The sequence below is a fragment of the Mixophyes fleayi genome, chromosome 5, assembly GCF_038048845.1.
Source record: "Mixophyes fleayi isolate aMixFle1 chromosome 5, aMixFle1.hap1, whole genome shotgun sequence".
Taxonomy (NCBI): Eukaryota; Metazoa; Chordata; class Amphibia; order Anura; family Limnodynastidae; genus Mixophyes; species Mixophyes fleayi.
In genome coordinates, this window is record NC_134406.1 from 1,569,811 (window position 1) to 1,597,560 (window position 27,750).

Here is a 27,750-nt window from a genome sequence, read left to right on the forward strand (position 1 = left end):
AGCTGTAACGGATATATAGATATAGAGCTGTACCGGATATATAGATATAGAACTGTATCAGATATATGGATATAGAGCTGTAACGGATATATAGATATAGAGCTGTACAGGATATATAGATCTGTACCCGATATATAGAAATAGAGCTGTATCGGATATATAGATATAGAGCTGTACCAGATATATAGATATAGAGCTGTATCGGAGATATAGATATAGAGCTGTACCCGATATATAGATATAGAGCTGTACCAGATATATAGATTATAGAGCTGTATCGGATATATAGATATAGAGCTGTACCGGATATATAGATATAGAGCTGTATCGGATATATAGATATAGAGCTGTACCGGATATATAGATATAGAGCTGTACCCGATATATAGATATAGAGCTGTACCAGATATATAGATATAGAGCTGTACTGGATATATAGATATAGAGCTGTACCCAATATATAGATATAGAGCTGTACCGGATATATAGATATAGAGCTGTACCAGATATATAGATATAGAGCTGTACTGGATATATAGATATAGAGCTGTACCCGATATATAGATATAGAGTTGTACCGGATATATAGATATAGAGCTGTACCCGATATATAGATATAGAGCTGTACAGGATATATAGATATAGAGCTGTACCGGATATATAGATATAGAGCTGTACCCGATATATAGATATAGAGCTGTACCAGATATATAGATATAGAGCTGTACTGGATATATAGATATAGAGCTGTACCCGATATATAGATATAGAGCTGTACCGGATATATAGATATAGAGCTGTACCGGATATATAGATATAGAGCTGTACCCGATATATAGATATAGAGCTGTATCGGATATATAGATATAGAGCTGTATTGGATATATAGATATAGAGCTGTATCGGATATATAGATATAGAGCTGTACCCGATATATAGATATAGAGCTGTACCGGATATATAGATATAGAGCTGTACCCGATATATAGATATAGAACTGTACAGGATATATAGATATAGAGCTGTACCAGATATATAGATATAGAGCTGTACCCGATATATAGATATAGAGCTGTACCGGATATATAGATATAGAGCTGTACCCGATATATAGATATAGAACTGTACAGGATATATAGATATAGAGCTGTACCAGATATATAGATATAGAGCTGTATTTTCCTGTGTCTCACTGAGGATAGACCACTTATAGGAGACAATCCAACCTCCTCCATCATAATGAGACTCAGAAGACTTACACTGTTTATCATATGTTCTCTAGTAAAGTTCTTTTCCTAAAATATAAAGCAAACAACGTATCACAAGTCCTGGCTCTGTTGTACCAGTGATGTTGTCCAAGGTGTAAGACTACCAATCTGATTATTGTTTCTTGTTGCAGAAAGACAAAACTCCGTGAAATCACCCCAGATCGGTCCCTCGATTCCTCTACTAGATCTTGCGCCACAGACGCCGCACATGGCCCATCTTCTTAACCGGTGGCAGCAGCTGTGGTTCCTGTCATTGGACCGGCAGTGCCGTCTTCAAAATGCCCAACAAAGGCTGCATGAGGTGAGCTCCGTGATTTAGACATGACAACCTCTCACCATAAATACTGTCACTTCCTTTCACTCCTCTGTCTGGTCGGAAAGTTTCCCAACTGTATTCATGTTTACCAGAAACACATAAATGTGACCACGGCTGACCCAGCTCCTGGTTTGTGATTGAACCTTATCTCTGGTCTTCTAGTTGCAGGAATTTGCACACTTTGACTTTGCGGTCTGGCGGAAGCGATACATGCAGTGGATCGGCCAGATGAAATCCCGTATTCTGGATGTGTTTCGGGGAATAGACCGAGACCAGGACGGACGTATCAGCCAGAGAGAGTTCATGGATAGTGTCCTGTCCTCTAGTAAGTGACCAGCAGCCATTGTGTGTCCATGGCACATCTTATTCCTTGCTGCTAGCAGTTCTGGATAGTGAGTGACTTGGGGGACATTTGGTAAGGACAACGATAATATGGCGACCACCACAATATAAAAACCGTAAGGGGATCCATGTTTCTGAGTGTGATTTTTACAGACTATATTGTCAGATCGACAGATCAACAGATATTCGGCGACATTGCTGGGCAAATTGCAAAATGGCAATGTGTTTAAAGTGTCTGTGTCACAACATCAGACCACTTCTCATAATAGTTGAGGAATTCCTGTAGAACAGAAGTAGGCAGCCTGTCATACTCCAGCTGTGGTGGAACTACAGTTCCCAGCATACCCACATGTCTTGCTAGCCAGAGGCATGGTACCAGACTTATTGTTCAACCACAGCTGGAGAACAAATTGGCCACCTCTGGTGATCGGAGTGAAATAGCGCCAACGTATGACTCGTGGCAGAAGGAGTGGATTGTGGGTGGCATTCATGGACTTGGGAGAACAACATCATATACACAGTATTTATACAGCATTTTGCTAATTACATGTAACAACCTTCTAAACGATGACATTTATCTTAGCAATGGATGTGACCTGCACATCGGCTAAATCATTATTTTGTCTGGAAAAAGTATTTTCATAAACTGGTTCTAAAAAGTAGCAACATGAAAACTAAACACGTTCAAGGTTAATTCCTTACAATCATCTCACTTCATAATGGACATCACAAATGATTTATTCAAGTCGTAAAATGTACTTTATGTGAAAGGCAGTTTTGTAAATGTGTCTAGAATAAGATTTCTTTGCTGTGTGTGATAATCATGTTGTGTTATACAGGACACGTTACACTTTAGTCCTTCAGTTTCATCCAATTATAAATTGTCAGACATATACATTCATAGCCAATCAGAAGTGTGAAATTATACTGTACAGAATGCAGCTGGCAGCTGCGATGTATTAACGCAATCAAATTATTGTGTGTGTTGTAATTGTACAATTCTTCACTGCATTGTGTGTCTTCTGTAAGATACACAGGAAATGTTTTGTGTGTGTGGGATAGATATTTTTCGGGAGGTTAGGGGGCATCTTAATTATAGACATTTATTGAATATTCTTAGATAATTCAGATCTACAGGATGTGGCTACTACCAGCAATCTTGGGCAGTAACTCACTACTATTAATTACTAATTCACCAGACACGCTCCTGGCATCACACAGGTTGCAGTCTCTTTCAACAGCTTCCAGGGGGTAGAATTGGGTTTATAACAGGGCAAAGAAATACAGTTTCTATTTTCTATGCACTTTGACTGAGTTGTCTAGTTTTGATGAATGCTGTGTAATTACTGTGTTACTAACCAACTAATCCCCTCACAGGATTTCCCACAAACTCGCTGGAGATGACCGCGGTGGCCAATATATTTGACATCAACGGTGATGGTTTTATTGACTATTATGAATTTGTGAGTGCGCTGCACCCCCACAGGGACCCATTGAGGAGAAGTGCAGATGCTGATGAAATCCAAGATGAGGTAAGGAGAGGGACCTCACGGTGTGGCCCCTCAGCTTGGATCTTGCCACCATGGTAACATCTGTTCTGTTTGTGCCACAGGTTAACCGACAGGTGGCTCAGTGTAACTGTGCAAAGCGCTTTCAGGTGCAACAAATCAGCGCCAACCGATATCGGGTGAGTGTGAAGCTTTTCTCTCAACTAAGTGTAGAAGACTCATCTAGATCCCTCTCATTGTCAGACTAACCTGAGTCCAACTAGCTGCCCCACCATCCCTAATGATCCGGTTTAATAGTTGTTATATGTATACCAATATAGTGACCCATTAAAGACCTCTTCACCCAGAACCGCTCTGACAGAGATGGAGCGATCATTATCTCATTCTCCTAATGTTCAGGTTATCTCACTCTAAGTAATCAAGTTGCAGCATATTTCACTCTCCCTTCATCTAATCCTTTCTTACAGACTTCTCTAGGTTGATTTTCATTCTCCTGTCTCTGCTTCTCCCTGTAATCCCTCGTCCCCACAGACCATTGTTCTTCTCTCCCATTCTTCTGCTTCTGTAGCCACATCTGATAGACATTGTCCTCCGTTGAGCACTTAGAGCCTGTGATGGTCTATTTCCCTGTGTGATTCTCCTGGAAGTCACCTCATTCTCCATTTCCCAGCATTCCCCTGTGTCAACCCCCTTTCCAGTTAACATATCTCACTGTGCAGACCCCTTTGGCTGACCCTCTGCATATGAAGCTTCCTCTGATAGATTGATCCCTCTGTATAACCCTTCTGGTAGAGAGATACTTTCATTAGTCCATTGTCAGCGGCCCTGATACAGCTCCTAGAGGTAGACATCTCCCCTTTCTCTGTGTGGTCCTCCCATGGTATCCTGTCCCTTATGATGGGTTTCTATCCTCCTTTCTCTGCAGCCATCTATAGTAGACATTGAGCTTTCTATTCTGCCACACCAGATATCTCTCTCGCTTCTTGTAGCTTTTTGTCATACGTGTCTCTGTGTCTATAGCCCCCTCCTTGGAAATCCTCCTCTGTCAGTAGCCCCCATGTTAAGGATCTCCTTTTGTCTATAGCATTATGTTGTATGTATCTCCCTTTGTCTGTAGCCGCCATGGTAGGGATCTCCCTGCATCTATAGTCCCATGTGGAAGGGATCTTATTGCGTCTGTATCACCCATTGTAGAGATCTCCCTGTATCTGTAGCACCCATGGTAGAGATCTCCCTGTGTCTGTAGCCCCATTGTAGGATCTCCCTGTTTCTGTAGCACCCATGGTAGGGATCTCCCTGTGTCTGTAGCACCCATGGTAGGGATCTCCCTGTGTCTGTAGCCCCCATGGTAGAGATCTCCCTGTGTCTGTAGCACCCATGGTAGAGATCTCCCTGTGTCTGTAGCCCCTATGGTAGGATCTCCCTGCATCTGTAGCCCCCATGGTAGGATCTCCCTGTATCTGTAGCACCCATGGTAGAGATCTCCCTGTGTCTGTAGCCCCCATGGTAGGATCTCCCTGTATCTGTAGCACCCATGGTAGGGATCTCCCTGTGTTTGTAGCCCCCATGGTAGGGATCTCCCTGTGTTTGTAGCCCCCATGGTAGGGATCTCCCTGTGTCTGTAGCCCCCATGGTAGAGATCTCCCTGTGTCTGTAGCACCCATGGTAGGATCTCCCTGTATCTGTAGCACCCATGGTAGGGATCTCCCTGTGTTTGTAGCCCCCATGGTAGAGATCTCCCTGTGTCTGTAGCCCCCATGGTAGAGATCTCCCTGTGTCTGTAGCACCCATGGTAGGATCTCCCTGTATCTGTAGCCCCCATGGTAGAGATCTCCCTGTGTCTGTAGCCCCCATGGTAGAGATCTCCCTGTGTCTGTAGCCCCCATGGTAGGGATCTCCCTGTGTCTGTAGCACCCATGGTAGGGATCTCCCTGCATCTGTAGCCCCCATGGTAGAGATCTCCCTGTATCTGTAGCACCCATGGTAGAGATCTCCCTGTGTCTGTAGCCCCCATGGTAGGGATCTCCCTGTGTCTGTAGCACCCATGGTAGGGATCTCCCTCTGTCTGTAGCACCCATGGTAGGGATTTCCCTCTGTCTGTAGCACCCATGGTAGGGATCTCCCTGTGTCTGTAGCACCCATGGTAGGGATCTCCCTGTGTCTTTAGCACCCATGGTAGGGATCTCCCTCTGTCTGTAGCACCCATGGTAGGGATCTCCCTGTGTCTGTAGCACCCAAGGTAGGGATCTCCCTGTGTCTGTAGCACCCATGGTAGGGATCTCCCTCTGTCTGTAGCACCCATGGTAGGGATCTCCCTGTGTCTGTAGCACCCATGGTAGGGATCTCCCTGTGTCTGTAGCACCCATGGTAGGGATCTCCCTCTGTCTGTAGCACCCATGGTAGGGATCTCCCTCTGTCTGTAGCACCCATGGTAGGGATCTCCCTCTGTCTGTAGCACCCATGGTAGGGATCTCCCTGTGTCTGTAGCACCCATGGTAGGGATCTCCCTCTGTCTGTAGCACCCATGGTAGGGATCTCCCTGTGTCTGTAGCAGTAGTGCCTTGTGGTATTGATCACCCTGTGTATGTAGCCCCCTTTAGTCGGGGTCTCCATGTGCCAGTAGTGCCATGTGGTAGGTGTCTCACTCTCTCTCTACCCCCATCTGGTGGACATTTCCCTCCCTGCACCCCTTTCCTTGCTGTGTCAGAATGTCAGTTTGTCTCTCTCTCAGTTTGGGGAGTCTCAGCTCCTGCGCATGGTGCGGATTCTGCGGAGTACACTAATGGTGCGGGTGGGAGGCGGCTGGATCGCTCTGGATGAGTTTCTGGTGAAGAATGATCCCTGTAGAGGTAGGTACAGCTTATGTGTGTCACGTATGTGAATGAGCCCCAGGGGAGACCGATCTTTTTCAGACTCTGTCATGCACTGCAGGTATCAGCCTAAATAAATACTTCACGTCCTCAGCTGAGTCAGCGAACCTCACAATATAAACACAATTATGTACTGTGACATTGTTAGTATAACGTCTGGAAGGGATCAGATCCTACACTACCAGTAATGTCACCAGACAGTCTGTCACCCTTTTACCTCGTCCCAGTCCATCATCAGCGTGAAATCTCTTGTGTAGGCGCAGAATGTACACTTTGTGACGAAGATATTACAAAGATATGTTTAACCCAAATAATACACATCACAGAGGGGAGTGCCGCACTCATCTCCGCATGCGTTTTATGTTAATGTTCTGCTCTTCCGCACTAACGCCCCTGACCCACGTCTCCCAGCACAAGGGGCTGCGAGTGTCAGATACGTATAGCTCAAAATACCAGTTGTGCCCCTGTGCAGTGCGCAGCACAAGATTATATGGTCCAAATGCTCCTATATAGCTCTAAATCACCGCCTACATCTCATACAAAATTCAAAAGAAAATGTACATTATTTAGTAGGGACAATTATTTATTAATAAAATAATATATTCCGAGTGGAATCACATAGGTACTACATATATTTTAATGTATATTTTACAATATTTCCTTTATCAAACAGTTCACCATCAAATAATGACTGTATTTCTGTCATGAGAGATTTACCTGTTATACCTGGGTGTAGCCGGATCACTGTCATATTAACAAATAGTTTGTCAACTTCGTTAAAAGTGGTTCCTTCAACATTATTATATGAACGTACTGGTTGTGTTTAGGAGAAGGTCTGTGTATACCAGTGTTGGCTAACCTGTGACACACCAGTTGTTGTGAAACTACAAGTACCAGTATTCCCTTCCCGCAATGAGCTGTTATATATTGGCAAAGCATGCTGGGACTTGTAGTTTCACAACACCTGGAGTGTCACAGGTTAGCCAACACTGTTGTAGACTGTAAGCTCCAATGGGTCAGGGACTGACGGGAATGAGTACATATTCTCCCGACAGCACTGTGTTATAATATACGCACCTTATAAATAAAAAATAATAGTATGTCAAATAAACAAATGTGACAAATATAAACAATACTGATGTCACCTAACTCTTATTATTGACTCACTTAAGGATGAAACATGTAGAATTTGTAATACCAGCATTATTTCTACAGAACATGTAAAATAAAATGCTCTTCGCGTTTGCAGTTGGTAAACGACCATTTCTGATGTTTGGCCACAACATGTGTACAGCGATGTGTGTGTGCAGCGTTACAGAGAATGTTGTATTACACAGTGGAGGCTGAACCACTTCATGGTGAGGCAGCCTATGAACTCACTAGGAACCAGTGACATCATCATCACCTTTATTGGGCTGGATATTGGCCCCTCCCACAAAATGGCTGCCTCCTCAGACACAATGGGCCTGATTCATTAAGATAAGTAAGGCAAAAAAAGTAGTAACTTTTCTCCTGGACAAATCCATGTTACAATACAAGGAGGGCAAACTAGTTTATTACTTTACACATAAGGAAAATACTGGCTGTTTTTTCATGTAGCACACGAATAGCTGATAGCTTTATTTTTACACTGAAATTTAAAGTTGATCTAGGACATGCCCTACCCCAACTATTAATCTGCCATCACGTTTTAAATTTACCTCCCCCTCCAATGCAACATGGTTTTGCAAAGGTACAAAGTTACTCCTTTTTCTGCTTTTCTTTCCTTAATGAATCAGGCCCAGTATGTCAGAATCTCAGATGTATCGTCTTTATGGGAACGGGTCTCTTATCTTCATGCCTGAGAGAAATCTGATGCATTGTTTTACTGAAACACACAGGTGGCACATTTTACAGATTCACCAATGTTCCTGTTTTATAGTGAAAGGCCGGACCAACCTTAAAATCAATGAGAAGTACCTGTCCCCCGACTCTTTCTCCTCATCACCCCTCAAATGTGCTGGAAACCAGGCTGCGACTAAGGGGATGTCCCCCAGCAGGTCCAGTTCCAGCCTGAGCCTCTACACCAGCGCATCGGCCCCCAGCAGCCCACAGAACAGGAAGGTGAGCAATTTGGGAGGATTGCATATTGGGGTCTCATGTGTAGAAGATGGGAATAGACAGGTGGCAATGTTATGGTGACGTCTGTGCATTACAATGCCTGGTTATACTTGTCTCCTCCACCAGACTGTCCTCCGGAGAACTCGCTCTGGGGATCGGTGTCACAGGTCCAGGTCATCTCTGATTACAGATGGGTCGGAGCTCAAGTTCTCAGCAGCTGAAGACAGCACCAATTCCACCTCAACCGGTCAGTGATGGACAATATGTTGTCACCATCCATAGACTTCCGCACTTCACTCTTAGACCAAGATGTATATATAACTACCTGTATACTTCATATAGACTCACATATTGAGGTTCCAGATCTCCAGTTCTCCTTCGGAGCTCATGTACATTGACTAACTCAATGCCCAACCTCTCCTGTTTCTGAAATTCTTTCCACATTCCCAGATTATTCAAATCCATCTCCACACATTCACTATAGACTGGTTTTCCTTTCCCCTCTATATCAACTTCTTTTCCCATATCCCCTATAGCTTCAATTTATAATGACTTCCCCGCCATACATTGAGCTCCCATATACAGAGTCTGTCTGTATGTAGTATATTATACTCAAGCCTCTGTTTATCAGACATCTCTTGTATTTCAGATAAAACCGACACCACCCCGACATGACCTTGAGTAGCCCATGATGTTTCAGATCTGCAGAATATCTACGGGCTGGCCCCTAACACACAGATTAACGTGCCTGGCATCTGTCAACGGGTCACTGACTACAGCCCTGAACGCCCTGTGTCTCTGCAGGGAGCGTGATGATAGAGACTGGTAGCCGTGTCAGAGTGTGTGAATGGGAGTGAGTGTGACAATGTACGTAATTCAGTAAGTGCCATACTCAGTACTTACAGCTACTGGGCCACTAATCATTATAAGACACCATTCTCCAGTAAGTTGAGTGACCATTCACAGTTCTAGAATAGGGCACCATCCTTACTGGAGAAGGCTGCTGGAGAGATGGCGGCTGGGCTCATGCTCTGGAAACAGTCAGGAGACAATCCTGTATCTTCTTCTTGAAGTAGTCCCAGGAAATCTTTGTGTAAGTGGATTTTCCTTCTATAATGAAAGTTCTGTTCTGTGGCGGCAGCATGAAGATATCTCAGCACATCCTCAATGCAGACAGAACTATGGGCCAGTATTAGAATGACCTCTAAAGTCCATAACCCATATTCAGTTGGTGCTTACACATCTATACCAGTATTTAGAGGCCAGTGAATGAGGGTGCGCTGTGGAGGCCAGTGAGTCCGGCCTACAGTAGAGATTAGTGAATAAAGCCAAATGCGGGAAACATAATAATAAAGTATATAATATCATGCATAAAATAATGATAACCCAAATATAAAGCTTGCAAAAGGCAATGAGGAAACAGAGAATCACCTCCCGTTATCATACAGAGAAGTCCTGGAGGGGAGGGTGGGTAACATGAGGATCACATTCCAGGACAATAAATAAGACACTGGAGCTCATTTATGAAGACTGTCCCTCGATTTGCCCAGCTGCCCCTAGGTCTCCACCAGAGCGTGTGGGTTTGCAGGGGAGAGAGGCAGCGGCCACTTGGAGGAGTTCGGCAGAGGGGGTGAGCGCCTCGCTAAGTATGAGGTGGGTGTACCGATGGGTTCATTCTGTGAGGTAACGTGTGGAGAGGGTGCATATCTAGGGGCGTTTCTTGACATGTGGAGGGGTGCACAGCAGTATTCCACAGAGGGTCTTGGATTTTGCACAAGCTCAGAGTTGGTGGCAAATGGGTCTCACAAATGTGACGCATTTTGTGGCTTCCAGTTGCACTGCGAAGTAGCACATTTTGCCTAATGTAAAACAAAGCAGACAAATCCTGGAGGGATACATTGGGAGACCCCTGAGATGATAGGAAAGAATACAGATATGGTTATTGCACCGGAAGTGACAATATAAGAATGCAGAGGGAAATGCTGACCAGTCCCCTAACCATCATGGTTCATCTAAGCCATCAATGAGGTTAAACTGAGCAGTATTTAGGAATAAAGTGTTAATTAATGTAATGGTGAGTTCTAAATTGTAAGGAAGTTATACTTCAATGCGATGTTCACACTCTTCCACAATGCATCTCTTCAGATTCATCTACCTTTCTGTAAACCTAATTTGTGAAAGTGTGTCTTGATATAACTGGGAGACCATCTTGTGGAGGCATCTTGTGAGATAACTGAGAGACCATCTTGTGGAGGCGTCTTGTGACATAACTGAGAGACCATCTTGTGGAGGCGTCTTGTGAGATAACTGGGAGACCATCTTGTGGAGGCATCTTGTGAGATAACTGGGAGACCATCTTGTGGAGGCATCTTGTGAGATAAGTGGGAGACCATCTTGTGGAGGCGTCTTGTGAGATAACTGAGAGACCATCTTGTGGAGGCATCTTGTGAGATAACTGAGAGACCATCTTGTGGAGGCGTCTTGTGGGATAACTGAGAGACCATCTTGTGGAGGCGTCTTGTGAGATAACTGAGAGACCATCTTGTGGTGGCGTCTTGTGAGATAACTGGGAGACCATCTTGTGGAGGCATCTTGTGAGATAAGTGGGAGACCATCTTGTGGAGGCGTCTTGTGAGATAACTGAGAGACCATCTTGTGGAGGCGTCTTGTGAGATAGCTGAGAGACCATCTTGTGGAGGCATCTTGTGAGATAACTGGGAGACCATCTTGTGGAGGCGTCTTGTGAGATAACTGAGAGACCATCTTATGGAGGCGTCTTGTGAGATAACTGGGACCATCTTGTGGAGGCATCTTGTGAGATAACTGGGAGACCATCTTGTGGAGGCGTCTTGTGAGATAACTGAGAGACCATCTTATGGAGGCGTCTTGTGAGATAACTGGGACCATCTTGTGGAGGCATCTTGTGAGATAACTGGGAGACCATCTTGTGGAGGCATCTTGTGAGATAAGTGGGAGACCATCTTGTGGAGGCGTCTTGTGAGATAACTGAGAGACCATCTTGTGGAGGCGTCTTGTGAGATAACTGGGACCATTTTGTGGAGGTGTCTTGTGAGATAACTGGGACCATCTTGTGGAGGCATCTTGTGAGATAACTGGGAGACCATCTTGTGAGATAAGTGGGAGACCATCTTGTGAGATAACTGGGACCATCTTGTGGAGGCGTCTTGTGAGATAACTGGGAGACCATCTTGTGGAGGTATCTTGTGAGGTAACTGAGAGACCATCTTGTGAGATAACTGAGAGACCATCTTATGGAGGCGTCGTGTGACATAACATGGAGACTATCTTGTGAAGGTGTTTCATCAGATGACAGGGTGATCATCTTGTGGATGTCTTGTGAGATAATAGGGTGACCATCTTATGGATTTGTTTCGTGAGATGACAGGGTGATCAACTTGTGGAGGCGTCTCATGAGAGCGACCAGTAGACACATGAAGAGTGCTTAGTGAACCATGTAGAGTGCCAAACAGAAGTTTGCATATTTCTATTCCTGCAGTTGCACCTATTGTGCACCTGACGTATAACAAGAATCATGACTATAGCGCACTCCTTTCCCAAATTCTGTAAGTGCCCACCTGATAGCGCTCTATATGACCTATCAGTGGGGATGGCAGGAAACACGCACATACACTGTGTATTGTATGTTCCCACTGTAGCTTGTCTAAGATTGTGAGGAGCTGACCTGTAGTAATTGGTCTTCACAGGAGATAAGAAGACTCCTGGATGTGAGAACTTAATCTATTGTGTACTTACACCTTTGGAGATAGTGCTACTGACTCACATCATAACTTATACTCTTGTCCACAATGATTCCCTGTCTAGCCGGACGTTTAGAGGTATTTAAGTTGGTTGGAAGTACACTCTCCTCTCACCAGATACGGTCAGACGGAAATCTTTATTAGAAAAGTTATAGACTCTTTGTCAACACGCGAGAATTTCTCCAACATTAGGAGAAATTGTTCTTCACAACTCCTTTACCACTGGGCTATTCATTCATTTCAACGTTACAGTTTTCCTCCTGCTCAGTTTATTTTCATTTACGAAAGGCATGAATCGTGACAGTGAGGGGACACCAGGTATCGAGGAGCTTTCATGTGTTTACATTATTTATTACATTACTCAGAACACACCTAGTAATGCGCTTTCCCGTATAAACTGTGTCTAGAAAGTGCAAAAGGCATTTTATTGAAGTACAATCTAGGCCTGGTTTCCACCCCCTGAGTATTTGTAGAAGTACTGTGCCCCACAGCCTGCTAACCAGGGAAAGTCCTAAGTACGTTTACACCCCTTAAATCTCTTTTTTTTTCTATGCGGGTGTATAACTGACACCCAAATTGCCCAGCTCCTTCCATCAAAAGATGCTAAATTTTGCACCCCAGAAACATCCTTATTGTGTCCCTCAATCCATCCACATCCCCATAAAAATGGTGTATTCCCTCATGCAACAATGGGCACTCATTGTCACACAATAGGATTATCCCTGCGGCCGTAGAACAATACCTGGCAGGGAATCTTGAGAATGCTGGAATGATGGAACCAGTTTGTAGGAAACAGAAATGTGGGAAAGGATAGAGGTAAAGTTACTGCGCAGGAAGTGATGTAATTTTCTGTTCTGACAAATGTTTGTTGCTTTGAGGGTAAGTGGTGCAGAGTAAGATAAGAATGCAGAGGGCAGAGATCTGATGACCGGTGCCCCGGATGGCTGGTCATTATGAAGGGGGTGAGCAGACATGTAATGGGATAGAAGGACACAGCAAGTGACAAGAAAGAGAGAGGAAGTGATAATATGTTTATGTTCTAGACTTGTGCTCCAGGGGTCCCCTCCAGAGCAGACTACTACAGAATTTACATATAATAGCGCTGGGGGGTCTCCATCAATTCTATGTAGGAACAGGGGCTGTTTTGTCAAGGGGAAAAAATCCTATTGCCTTTGATAGGGCTTTTCTTTTAATATCACCCTGTACAACAATGAGTTGCTGTAGGACTAACACTAGTATTGCTGGCGGTATGATTCGTGCCATTGCTCCAATCACTCCAATACCTGTTCACAGGATGGTGAAATAATGTGTGATATCTTCTATTCGCGTTTTGCTGACCTGCACATTGAACTCCGTATTAATGGTGAACTCTCCAGCGTTACGCCACAGTTCTCACTAGTGAATTTCATATATAAAAGTAATCTTAGAATTGGAGAGAATTATGAGAGCCCAGTGTGAGACTCTGTAACGCAGACCACTTATACCCCTGTTGTGTCCTCACTGTACTCAACGCTCAGGGTGTTGTGTCGCAGTGCGCAGACCTGAGCGTCCTTATGACATCATTTGTGAGGGAGCAGTTATTTGCTCTGGATAGTGGGCAGATCAGAGCAACAATAAAGTTGCAATAGTGCGCCGGTCTATGCGCCCAAAACTGGCCTGATCTTAGCAGCACCTCCGAGGTTGGGTTATCCTTTACTTGTAAGAGAATGCTGCTTGCTAGTTCTAGGCCCTAATTTATTTCACATGTTAAAATCTGTAAATGTGAGTGTGTGTGTGAGTGCTTGTGACAGTGTGAGTGTGCATCTGCATTTGTGATTATATGAGTGATTGTTGAGTGAGTGTGACGGTATGAGTATCTGAGTGTGTAATGGTGTGAGTATCTGTACGAGTGAGTGTGAGTCCGTATAAGTGAGTGTCATGGTGCTACCAGATCTCTATAAAATGAATCTGCATAAAGCTGTTATCTGTATATGGGGCAGACACAAGGAGGAGCGCAGTGGGTTTTGTATAGAGATATTTTTGGAGCTATGAGTGTGTGTATTAGTCATTAGATTGCAGTATGTAGCGCTGTCTTTGTGAATACTGGTGGGTGGGTTATTGCACAGTCCCTACTAGCTGATTACATAGTCCTTGTTAGGACGCAGTCTCCGCACTTAGGGTCACGTGACAGATGAAGCAATACAATGAGGGTAACTCACCGGCTGTTATATAATATTTGATCACATGGTGCTGTCACATTCCCAGAATCCTTTCACCTGAATATCCATTTTATCCTCAGTTTGTGGTGAGATGAGTACCAGGGTGGGACTGTTTGTTACCTGTTATAAGACTCAGGGATCACATTATTTACAGAATAAATACCCTGATATTTCTCCTGGTAAAATAGTGATCGTTGCAAAAATATATTGTCTCCTAAAATCATTCTCTGCACTTGTTTTCCTGCTCTGTTCACTGGCAGCAGATGTACAGGTCATCAGATCACGGTTCTCTTGTATCTGCGTCATCAGACTGGTATCTCCTGGTTCCTCCATCCAGGGTCTGATGAGCTCCTTGTAGACATGCGATGAGCAGAATGTTTCCAGATCCTTTATAGCAGTCGTTATTATTATTTAGAACCAGAGAAGATGACTACGGATAAATATGGAGATACAGATCCGGCAATCCAGTTCCTGGAAGTTGTTTTGCTCTTCTTAGCTCACATCAGTGTACAATAATGAGTTCTGAATCTTCTTTCTCTGGTTCTATGGGATAAATTTGGTTGTTATGAATGAGTAGGAGCATGTGAATACCATTAGCTATAAGAAGCCTTTACTGTATACACTCCCCCCTGAATATTCAATTTAAACTCAGCAATAAGCCTGCATGGTTTGGTTAGGTTAGGCCTATATTCCGATTCTTAGGCTCCAGAATAGCAACCCTCCCACATCTCACCACCAGAGTTCCTGTGAATGCACCAAGAGTCCTCTCTCCTGGTGGTACATTGTTACCCCATCTAGAAGTATGAGTTACTCTCACCCATTCCCTGCCTGCGATCCTGGGGAAGCCTGTAAGGAACCCAAGCAAAGCTCAATGTAACCCTGCGCAGGTTGTCCTTTTGCACGCAATGTATGGAAATACTGGGATGATTGGGTGATGTCCACATCTCAGCTGCCATGAATGTAGACACTTGTACTGTAACTAATCCTTGTATAAAGGCTAATCTGTAAAATAAAGCTTTTCTATACTCCGGAAAGTGTCTGTTCTATGTCATATTATTCACATATCGCTGGAGCTTCTGAAAAACCACGTAATGTGCAGGTCGCTAGGGCTGCCAAGAGGAATTCAGGGCCCCAGTACAACAACTTCATGGGGCCCCCCTTATAGTTGAGCATGGCAAAAAAGTGGGAGTGTTCACACTAACGAGTTCACAGTCTTGGCCTGCACCTTACATTGGGCAGAACAGTCACCAAAAATTGGGATTGTTCAACTAGAATCACAACATTTCACAGACTGCTCTGCTCTCTCCTACCTGTTCTTCTCACTTTCACCACCCGTGGTTGCTGGTTTCTTTAGTTGCAGCTTGTCTGGGTCCTGGAATATTGGGGGCCCTATTTGGAAATAAAATGGGTACATTTAGAAAATTACAACCAGCCCTGGCGTTAAATCAATAGTACACATGATTAATAATAGGCCCCCTCCCTCCTCTCCTTCATCACTGTGCCGTGCTGCCCCCCCTCCTCTCCTTCATCACTGTGCCATACTGCCCCCCCTCTCCTTCATCCCTGTGCCTAGCTGCTTCCCCCACCTTCTTCATCACTGTACCCTACTGCCCCCGCTCCTCTTCTTCATCACTGTGCCCTACTGCCCCCCCTCCTCTCCTTCATCACTGTGCCATACTGCCCCCCCCCCCCCTCCTCTCCTTCATCACTTGGTGCCTTTGTTTTCCTGCCTCTGTTCCTTTACTTACCTTTGTATTGGTTTCTTTCATTTAATCTCTTCTGTCTGGGTCCTCTCTGTGCCTCTCCTCACTGAACATTCAGTGCAAACGAAGCAGAGAGGAAGGAAGAGGGATGCGATCATGTGAGTATGTGAGTGATTTTTTTTTTAAAGAGCCCGCTCCCCCCCCACCAACGAAGGGAGCGGATCCATTCCCCCTACCCCGGACCTGCCCCCTGGCAGGCTCGGGGCTGGGTAATTAGTACCCGCTCCCCCCCTCTCGGCGGCCCTGCAGGTCGCTCTCTCCCGTTCTCCGGACACATTGCAGTTTCGTAGCTACTATTTACTTTCATCTGTAAAATCAACTCAATACAGAGACATTTCAATGACTTTGTTATAAGAGAACACAAGTGTCACGTTATAGTAACAATCTGTACAACAAGCTTACATTGCATTGTCATTGAAGCATAAAACATTTATCTACTAAGAATTAAAGTTGTTTGTTACTAAGAGCTGGGGTGAACCAGGGCGGATTAGGAACTTAAAGTGCCCTCACGCAGGCGGGACCAAATCAACTGAAGGCGGGGTTAGCACTGGGTTATCCCTAGGCACATTGGAGGCAGGCACTACTAATGCAACACGCAATGGTTGGTGGAGTCAGAGAATTCTAGTGACCGATATACAATACGGAGAGCATTCTAGTGACCGATATACAATACAGAGGGCATTCTAGTAACCAATATACAATACAGAGAGCATTCTAGGGACTGATATACAATACAGAGAGCATTCTAGTGAATAATATACAATGCAGAGAGTTTATGTGGCCACCTATAATACAGTGATCATCCTTGACCTATAAATACTGTGTAAGAACAGATCCTGAGAATAGCGCACAGCATGTTAAGCAATATGGATAGTTCTGTGTTTTTATACAGACTAAAAGAACATGGTTATTATACCGTGCAGCACACAGAAGAAGACGTGGTACTGTGCAGTCTTCCTCAGTAGCGCTATATGGTGCTTCCATAGTCCTCACTATTGAAGATGACGGGATGGATCGGCTCTTTCTGTGCGGTGACATCACAGCGGCTCCTGTCTTCCAGTGATTGAGGGAGAGGGGTTATCTGTGTTACATGCGTCTCGTACAACAGCGGACAGCTCCTTACATTTACTTTCCCCCCCATATACCCCACAATGTACCCTCAGCAAGCTGCAAAACCCACCAGGACCCTGAAATATATGTTGAAACAGCCATAATAAAACACCACCAGTAACATTGTACACAAAGAGACCTACACCGCCGTACAGCACCTGCGCACCTGGCGTACACCTGGCGTACACCTGACGCAAATTCTACTGTTTTATAGCAGTTTTATGTTCGCCTTAAAGGAAACCCCTGGTCAGCTATTATATAGATACATATAGGGCCTGATTCACTATGGAATGTAAATGCTGATACGTACCATATTTTGCGTCAAGTTATACTGCGCAGGCTCAGAAGCGGACTATACGCTGGAGAACGCAACGCGTCCAATTCATCTTCGAGTGCAGAGCACCTTACTATAGCCTGTTATATCAGGGAGGGGACGGGACAGATATATGTAGGGAATGTACAGCAGCGTCTGATCCAAGCTCCGGCATCTCTCAGGTACGTTTCTTTCTGTCATATCACTGGCACCAGCTACAGGTCAGGTGTAAGTGCTGATTACTAGTGATGACGACTGTGTATACAGCTAGAACATGTGTTTGTATCAGGAGCAGCTGTAACAATGTATTTTATGTGCAGTACACAATAATAACACCCTGATAAATGCTTTTCATGTAACAGAAAAATGGAAAAAACAGCTTTTTAATGTTTTTTCATTAATGACCATGGGCCTGATTCATTAAGGAACTTAGGCAAGAATTTGAGTAAGTTTTCTTATGTAAGTTTTCTGGACAAACCCATGTTACAATGCAAGGGGTGCAGATTAGATTTTTATTTTGCACATAAGTTAAATACTGTCTGATGATGGGATGAGAGGTTACAGGTGTACACACAATATGGGGGATACAGGTGTACACACAATATGTGGGATACAGGTGTACACACAATATGGGGGGGGTACAGGTGTACACACAATATGGGGGATACAGGTGTACACACAATATGGGGGATACAGGTGTACACACAATATGGGGGGGGTACAGGTGTACACACAATATGGGGGATACAGGTGTACACACAATATGGGGGGTACAGGTGTACACACAATATGGAGGGTACAGATGTACACACAATATGGGGGATACAGGTGTACACACAATATGGGGGGTACAGGTGTACACACAATATGGGGGATACAGGTGTACACACAATATGGGGGGTACAGGTGTACACACAATATGGAGGGTACAGATGTACACACAATATGGGGGGGGGGGATTGTTGGGTCCGTGCTGTGGTTATTGAATCACCTTTCATCCTGTGTGATATCAGTGTGAATACTGTATAATATGATGATGCAGGGTACAGGGGATGAGATGTATATAGTATTACACGGAGTCTGTCCTGGGGGTAGATAGAATCAGCCCCTGGACTGTGTGATCAGCCGCCTGGGATAGTCGATGTTTATACAGGAATCTCCTGACTCGCAGAAATACAGCAATATATATGGAAATGATACAACTCTATCTGTGTACAGATGAGAGAGATAACGTGTGTGGGAATCACAGAAACTGCGTCTCTAAGTCATATGGTAAATAGAGAGTGATAAGGGCCATGTCTACTAAATGCTGGTTCTGTAAGATACAGTAACACACAGCCCGTTACATGTACAGACACACAGGAACACGGATCTAATGTCATCCATGTTGTATGTTCTCCTCACACAAGAGCGTTATCAGTATGTACTAAACAGACCCATAACATAATCAGGAAATATAAGTGTATGTTACTGAAGGGGGTGGGGGTACAGGAGGATGATGAGGGCCCCAATTCACCGGCTTGGCCCCCAGTAAACAATATCTGCGTCTACTTTGCCGTTTGTGAATAATCCTGAACATTAAACTCTAGTATAGAATTATGAATTCAGGGAAGAAAATGAAATTAAAAATAAAATAAAAATAAATTAAATAAAAGAATAAAATAAATTGTATAGTTTTTCTAAATGAAGACAATTTTGGTGTGTGTGTGTGTGTGTGTGTGTGTGTGTGTGTATCTGTGTGTGTGTGTGTATCTGTGTGTGTGTCTGTGTGTATGTGTATGTGTGTGTATCTGTGTGTGTCTGTGTGTATCTGTGTGTGTGTGTGTGTCTGTATCTGTGTGTGTGTGTGTATCTGTGTGTGTGTGTCTGTGTGTGTGTGTATCTGTGTGTGTGTGTGTGTATCTGTGTGTGTGTATGTGTGTATGTATGTGTATGTGTCTGTGTGTGTATCTGTGTGTGTCTGTGTGTATCTGTGTGTGTGTGTGTGTGTCTGTGAGTGTCTGTGTGTGTGTCTGTGATTGTGTGTGTGTGTGTATCTGTGTGTATGTGTGTGTGTGTGTGTATCTGTGTGTGTATGTGTGTGTGTGTGTGTGTGTGTGTCTGTGTGTGTATCTGTGTGTGTGTCTCTGTTTATTAAAATAAAAATCTCAGTTTTATTACATTTCTGCTCTTAGCTAATGGCAAATTGATTTTAGGTTCTTGGCTATAAAACCAACAGCAGCTGCACAAAGGTAACATGACACCGAGGGAGCCTTGGGTAAACCACAAGGATTCCAATCTCACCGTCATGGGGGGCACAGTGGTTAGCATTGCTGTCACACAGCACTGTAGTCCCAAGTTCAATTCCCAACCATGGCCTTATCCGTGTGGAGTATGTATGTTCTCACGTGTTTGCGTGGGTTTCCTCTCACATTTCAAAAACATACAAGCAGGTTAATTGACGACTATTAAAATGACCTCAGTCTCTCTCTCTCAGTGTGTGTGTGTGTGTGTGTGTGTCTGTGTGTGTGTGTGTATCTGTCTGTGTGTGTGTGTGTGTGTATCTGTCTGTGTGTGTGTGTGCATCTGTCTGTGTGTATGTGTATCTGTGTGTGTGTGTGTGTGTGTCTGTGTGTGTATATGTCTGTGTGTGTCTGTGTGTGTGTGTATATGTCTGTGTGTGTGTGTGTGTGTGTGTGTGTGTGTGTATCTGTCTGTGTCTGTGTGTGTGTGTGTGTGTGTGTATCTGTCTCTGTGTTAGGTAATTTAGACTGTAAGCTCCAATGGGGTAGGGACTGATGTGAGTGACAAATATTATCTGTACAACCCTGTGGAATATGGTGGCGCTATATAAACAGACAATAATAATAAGCTCCTTGTGATTCTAAACAATGATTTGTTTCCATGTCTCTAGGCATCAAAATCAGATTGCAAGCTCAGTGGGAGCAGGAGCCTGTAATATTCTGCCTACATTCAGCCCTTGGCGCGTACAACTAATATAGTGTCAGCTCCGCCTCCTTCTACCTCATCATCGTGTCACATGATTGTTACCGAAAGGTCATCAGGAAGAAATGAGCACCAACAATTATTTAATACACTCACAATGAGGTCCATGTAGTAAGGGGAATATGGAGTAACAGTGCAATCCCGCTCTTTGCACCATATTCAGCCGCAGGCTACGCCTCTGTGTGGCTGGAGGAATGGCGGAGCGAGGGCACACGTGGTAATTATCAGAGGCAGAACTCGTAAGCTGTGGGCCCCGGAGAAGGGAGCCGGGTCCCTAGACCCTCTGCGTCCAGCATGCAGCGGGCCCCGGTGCATAGCACCTGCTGCACCAATGGTAATTATATTGGTGATTAGTGTACGACCTGTGGTACCACTTCTTCCCTACTTCCTGTGCTGAAATCCTCTGTTGCCCCAGTGATACTGATATGACACTGTTCTGCAGTAATACTGGTACATAGATAATACATATAAGGGATAATTCCAGCACTTATGGTTTCGCTAATCTCTATACATTTCTTATAACAATAGTGGTCTTGATAATTATTATTCAAATATTTTATAATATAGATAATAAATAGACTTATATTCAAAATCCTGGTGTGTCTGTGTCTTCTTATCTCCGTCTGTTAATCCAGAACAAACATATAGACAAAAAAAATCAAAATAGTGTAATACGGACAAAGTTATTTGTCTTAGACGGATGGATACCGTGTAATGAGCTGCCCAGTAATATGATTCACTGAAGCTTTAATTGGCATAAAGTTATGGTAATCTCACCAATAAGATCGTCCGTCACGTAATTCATTAATCCATATTTTCAGCAAAAAAAATCATAAAACCAGATTTCGGGTCGTACTGTTTAAAATATATATTTTAATACCCCAAAAGATTTTACACCCACATTTAAAACTTGGAATGTAATATTGCTTTAAAATGTGAGTGTAAAAACCTTTAAGCATTGCAAGGGGAAGGCTGTGGGCAGGGGGGCATTGGGCCGGTCCCATAGTGGGCTACCTTGGACTGGGGGCAGGGGGGCATCAGGCCGGTCCCATAGTGGGCTTCCTTGGTCTGGGGGGAGGGGAACATAGGTCCCATATTTGGCTACCTTGGGCTGGGAGCAGGGGGGCATTAGGTCGGTCCCATAGTGGGCTACCTTGGGCGGGGGCAGGGGGGCATCAGTTCAGAGTGGGCTACCTTGGTTTAGGGACAGGGGGGCATTGGTCCCATAGTGGGATACCTTGGGCTGGGGGCAGGGAAGCATTGGGCCGGTCCTATAGTCGGCTACCTTGGGCTGGGGGCATCGGACCAGTCCCATAGTGCGCTACCCTGGGCTGGGGGCAAGGGGGCATTGGGCCTGTCCCATAGTGGGCTCTTTTCCCTGGGGGCATTGGGCCGCTCCCATCATGGGCTACCTTGGGCTGGGGGCAGAGGGGTATCAGGCCTTTCCCATAGTGGACTACCTTGAGCTGAGGGCAGGGGGACATCGGGCCAGTCCTATAGTAGGCTCCTTGGGCTGGGGGCATTGGATTGGTCCCATAGTGGGCTACCTTGGGCTGGGGGCAGGGGGGCATGTGGCCGTTCCCATAGTGGGATACCTTGGGCTGGGGGCAGGGAAGCAATGGGCCGGTCCTATAGTCGGCTATCTTGGGCTGGGGGCATCGGACCAGTCCCATAGTGCGCTACCCTGGGCTAGGGGCAGGGGGACATCGGGCCGGTCCTATAGTAGGCTTCTTGGGCTGGGGGCATTGGACCGGTCCCATAGTGGGCTACCTTGGGCTGGGGGCAGGGGGGCATGTGGCCGTTCCCATAGTGGGATACCTTGGGCTGGGGGCAGGGAAGCATTGGGCCGGTCCTATAGTCGGCTACCTTGGGCTGGGGGCATTGGACCAGTCCCAAAGTGCGCTACCTCTGGCTGGGGGCAGGGGGGCATCAGGCCGGGCCCATAGTGGGCTTCTTGGACTGGGGGCCGTGGGACATTGGGCCAGTCCCATAGTGGGCTACCTTGAGCTGGGGGCAGGGGGGCATCAGTTCCATAGTTGGCTACCTTGGGCTGGGGGCAGTTGAGCATTGGTCCCATGGTGGGCTACCTTGGACTGGGGGCAGGGGGGCATCGGGCCGGTCCCATAGTGGGCTTCGTTGGTCTGGGGGGAGGGGGATATAGGTCCCATATTTGGCTACCTTGGGCTGGGAGCAGGGGGGCTTTAGGCCGGTCCCATAGTGGGCTACCTTGGGCTGGGGGCAGGGGGGCATCAGTCACAGAGTGGGCTACCTTGGTTTGGGGACAGGGGGGCATTGGTCCCGTAGTGGGATTCCTTGAGCTTGGGGCAGGGAAGCATCAGGCCGGTCCTATAGTGGCTACCTTGGGCTGGGGGCATTGGGCCAGTCCCAAAGTGCGCTACCTCTGGCTGGGGGCAGGGGGGCATCAGGCCGGGCCCATAGTGGGCTTCTTGGACTGGGGGCCGTGGGACATTGGGCCAGTCCCATAGTGGGCTACCTTGAGCTGGGGGCAGGGGGGCATCAGTTCCATAGTTGGCTACCTTGGGCTGGGGCAGTTGAGCATTGGTCCCATGGTGGGCTACCTTGGACTGGGGGCAGGGGGGCATCGGGCCGGTCCCATAGTGGGCTTCGTTGGTCTGGGGGGAGGGGGATATAGGTCCCATATTTGGCTACCTTGGGCTGGGAGCAGGGGGGCTTTAGGCCGGTCCCATAGTGGGCTACCTTGGGCTGGGGGCAGGGGGGCATCAGTCACAGAGTGGGCTACCTTGGTTTGGGGACAGGGGGGCATTGGTCCCGTAGTGGGATTCCTTGAGCTTGGGGCAGGGAAGCATCAGGCCGGTCCTATAGTGGCTACCTTGGGCTGGGGGCATTGGGCCATTCCCATAGTGCCCTACCTTGGGCTGGGGCAGGGGGGCATCGGGCTGGTCCCATAGTTGGCTACCTTGAGCTGGGGGCAGGGGGACATCGGGCCGGTCCCATAGTTGGCTACCTTGGGCTGGGGGCTGTTGGGCATTGGTCCAATTGTGGGCTACCTTGGGCTGGGGGCATCGGTTCTATAGTTGGCTACATTGGGCTAGGGGCAGTTGGGCATTGGTCCCATAGTGGACTACCTTGTGCTGGAGGTAGGGGGCATCGGGCCAGTCCCTTAGTGGGCTACTTTGGGCTGGGGGTCAGGGGGCATCGGGCTGCTCCCATGATGGGCTACCTTGGGTTGGGGGGCAGGGGGCCTTGGGCCGGTCCCATGATGGGCTACCTTGGGTTGGGGGGCAGGGGGCCTTGGGCTGCTCCCATGATGGGCTACCTTGGGTTGGGGGGCAGGGGGCCTTGGGCCGGTCCCATGATGGGCTACCTTGGGTTGGGGGGCAGGGGGCCTTGGGCTGGTCCCATGATGGGCTACCTTGGGCTGGGGGCAGGGGGCCTTGGGCTGGTCCCATGATGGGCTACCTTGGGTTGGGGGGCAGGGGGCCTTGGGCTGGTCCCATGATGGGCTACCTTGGGCTGGGGGCAGGCGGCATCGGGCCGGTCTCATAGTCAGTTTCATTGGCTGGGGGCAGCGGGGCATCGGGCTGGTCACATAGTGGGCTCCTTGGGCTGGGGGCAGGGGGGCATCGGGCTGGTCCCATAGTGGGCTCCTTGGGCTGGGTCACTGGGTCATCTACATTATTTTCCCTTATAGTCTGCTGACCCGAGGCTTGCCCCCCGGGCTAGAATTGGAGCAAAGAGTGGAAAGTGTTTTTGGGCACTAATTTATTCTTATTATCTATGTTATAGAATAAGTTACTAATAATTATCAAAACCATGTAATAAGAAATGTATAGAGATTAAAATAAAGTAAGTGCTGAAATTTTTATGTATTATTTATGAATTCATTTTATTCACATTGGTGTATGATTTGTTGGGTGTATTTAAGCTGCATTTGGGTGAGGAGCATTAGTAAAATCCTTCATTGTATATTTATACATAGTACATAGAGCCTGATGTTCTTCAGAATTTATTACCAATAAAATAATTAGAGATTAGAGATATATAGATTGTATCAGGGTACAGCCGGGCAAGGACGACCGTGACATCGACCTGCCAGCACCCAATCATGGTTGGCGCTGAGCGTTGGACACAAGACAGCTGCATATAATGACCGTGATAAAGGAACGCTGGCTCTCATTCCTACATATTTACTAAGGTCATATGTGAACACGGGGGGATTACAGGTGACCAGAATCCCCCATTCAGACAGAATACTGTCCATCAACATTTCTAGAGCTGCAGAAACACGGACTCAGTAGAGTTTTCTAGAGCAGGACGTATGTACCTTGTCTACATGTACTGTGTGTGTTGTATGTGCAATATATGCAGAGAACATGAACACTCTTCTGTACTGCTAAACTTTGTATCATGTAGTATTAATAACTGTGCGGCAGATCAGAGAGACCATTGTGTACGATACACAATGGAGGGAGCTGTAAATCTTCTCTAATGTGGAAAAATAAAAATCATTTTAATTAGAAACTATTTTTAAAAATGGAGTTCACTGGCAGGGGTAACACCTGCGTTAATTGCCGATTTTATGTCTGGTTTGGAAATCATGAGATCTACTTAAGGCCATAAAACTATGACATGTGATTTGATAGCGCCCGACTGACCTGTTCCGATGACCGGTAAAACAGACTGAATCATTTATTGGGCAGCAGTTAAAAAAACAACCCACAAACTGATTTTTTTGACCTGCTTCTGATAGACGAGGCAGCTCCCACCACTTCAGTATGATAGGTGCCAATTACCTGTTTTCTGGTTTATACGTTGTTTTTACCGTATTAAGCCGTAGATTTTTACCATAATATGATTCTACTCCTTTATTTTTAACCCTTCACCAACCCCATGACCATCATTTTTCCCTTAATATCTCACAAAGTGCATTGTTTTACCTGTGATAAGTGCACAGATAAAGTTACAATTGAAATTGATCTTTGCATGGGGAGTAATGTGATATAATACACTCAGTTTTGGTCAATATTCACCTCAACCTGGATGGGGGAAAACAACGTTTAATAAAAGAAAACAGGGGGACTGGATGAGAGATTATGTTGACCAATCCGCCCACCCACCTGCAACATGTGAGCCGGGTTATGGGAGGGGGAGGTGCCTGCACCGACCAACAGCCTCCTATTGGTCTATATGGAGATGGGGCCCCAAAAACGGTTTTACCAGGACCCAGGATTCCTCTCTGCCGAGTCTGCCTTCTTCTATCTCCCTATAACAAAATGCTTCCTCCACCTGCACAGCTCAGACATCAGCCGCACATTGGGGAGGTGAAATCTGACAGATCACAGCTGGGTGGATGAGGCCCATTTTCTAGGTTTATTCTGAAGCTCAGTAAATTCTATTTCCCCTCTGGGGGGTTGTGCGACAGGAATAGACAGAACCAAAGTCTCCTCCGGGCATTTCTATAAATGTATCAGCTGGTTCTCCCTGGTCAGCGCGGGACGGTGGGAAACAGCAGCCGTCAATTATACTTCCTCATTATACATAGATAATAAATTACATGATACACAGAAAACACAGCCCAGAGGCTCCTACTGATACCGAGAACCTGTAAAAGGAGAAAGTTGTAAATCCGGTCTATGTGCGATATAATTACAGGGAGCCTGGATCACCCCGCTCAGCTGAGCTACACTCTGTACATATAATATATAATATATATATCTTTAGCTTCTGTGCAGCTACTGGCATCAGTAAAGGAAACACATGGGGACCAAACGGGCCTATTTGGGGAGGGGGACAGGCGCAAGCTGGACTTGGGGGCTCTGGGGCATCTATGTCCCCAGGTGCCGGTCCAATAGTGGGCTACATTGGGTTGGGACACCTGCATTTTTTCCCTTTAAAATGCTCCTAATCGGCTGCTGAGCTGCGTAAAAATCTTCAACAGGAAAAGCAGTCACGAAAAACTGCTGCTCCTGTGAGGTTACACACTCACCTCCTCACGTCTCTACTGTCTTGGTGGCTGCTGTGCGATCCACAACAGGCTTGAAAGCAGGGGCAGGCTGCGCTGGGGGACAGGGGGTTATCTGCCCCTGGGAGGGGCAGGCTGCGCTGGGGGACAGGGGGTTATCTGCCCCTGGGAGGGGCAGGCTGCGCTGGGGGACAGTGGGTTATCTGCCCCTGGGAGGGGCAGGCTGGGCTGGGGGACAGGGGGTTATCTGGCCCTGGGAGGGGCAGGCTGCGCTGGGGGACAGGGGGTTATCTGCCCCTGGGAGGTGCAGGCTGGGAGGGGGGCAGAGGGTTATCTGCCCCTGGGAGGGGCAGGCTGCGCTGGGGGACAGGGGGTTATCTGCCCCTGGGAGGTGCAGGCTGGGAGGGGGGCAGAGGGTTATCTGCCCCTGGGAGGGGCAGGCTGCGCTGGGGGACAGGGGGTTATCTGCCCCTGGGAGGTGCAGGCTGGGAGGGGGGCAGAGGGTTATCTGCCCCTGGGAGGGGCAGGCTGCGCTGGGGGACAGGGGGTTATCTGCCCCTGGGAGGGGCAGGCTGGGCTGGGGGACAGGGGGTTATCTGCCCCTGGGAGGGGCAGGCTGGGCTGGGGGACAGGGGGTTATCTGCCCCTGGGAGGGGCAGGCTGCGCTGGGGGACAGGAGGTTATCTGCCCCTGGGAGGGGCAGGCTGCGCTGGGGGACAGGGGGTTATCTGCCCCTGGGAGGGGCAGGCTGCGCTGGGGGACAGGGAGTTATCTGCCCCCCGGGCCGGTCCCATACTGGGCGGGCTGCATACACATCTATGGGGACTGCTTTGGAGTGCAAAGAGAAAGGCGCAGTAGCCGATATCTACAATCTGCTGTGATGTCCTCTTAATAAATGTGAACGTTACTTCAATGTGCGTCTGTCCCCCAAAAACTGATGTTTTCAGGGGATTTTTATGAACAAAAATGAATCATAAAACAAATGGTTCAGATGTATAAATTTGAACATGTTAAAATTAAAGGAATGATCTGCGGTCACCATAATGAGGCGTTTGAGCTGGATGCAGAAATCTGTAGGAGATTCGCTGCGTCTATGAAAGACAAAATTCCCTACAGCTGATCTGTAGTTGAACACGATTCGCCCCCACAGACAGCGCAGAAAGTTATTAGTAGAAGCTCTGATTCAAACCTTAAACAAATGATTCCCGTCACTCAGGAGACTTCCACAGAATATTACACAGAGGACACTATTGT

General features: G+C 46.6%; 1 protein-coding gene across 2 annotated transcripts in view; it reads left to right on the forward strand.

Annotated features, from left to right (window-relative positions):
• LOC142158000 (microtubule-actin cross-linking factor 1, isoforms 6/7-like) overlaps window positions 1-15,415 on the forward strand; it is a 104,066-nt gene extending 88,651 nt beyond the window's left edge. The window contains exons 33-40 of one of the 2 annotated variants that reach the window (XM_075211539.1): window positions 1,400-1,569; window positions 1,747-1,909; window positions 3,304-3,458; window positions 3,539-3,613; window positions 6,166-6,283; window positions 8,226-8,407; window positions 8,531-8,651; window positions 9,054-15,415. In XM_075211539.1, coding sequence (XP_075067640.1) covers window positions 1,400-1,569; window positions 1,747-1,909; window positions 3,304-3,458; window positions 3,539-3,613; window positions 6,166-6,283; window positions 8,226-8,407; window positions 8,531-8,651; window positions 9,054-9,079 — 1,010 coding nt within the window. In that variant the 3' untranslated portion in view covers window positions 9,080-15,415. Of the gene's footprint in view, window positions 1-1,399; window positions 1,570-1,746; window positions 1,910-3,303; window positions 3,459-3,538; window positions 3,614-3,965; window positions 4,679-6,165; window positions 6,284-8,225; window positions 8,408-8,530; window positions 8,652-9,053 lie in introns of those variants that run through there. The other variant, XM_075211540.1, reaches the window with a different exon arrangement.
• The last annotated feature ends 12,335 nt before the right edge of the window (window positions 15,416-27,750 follow it).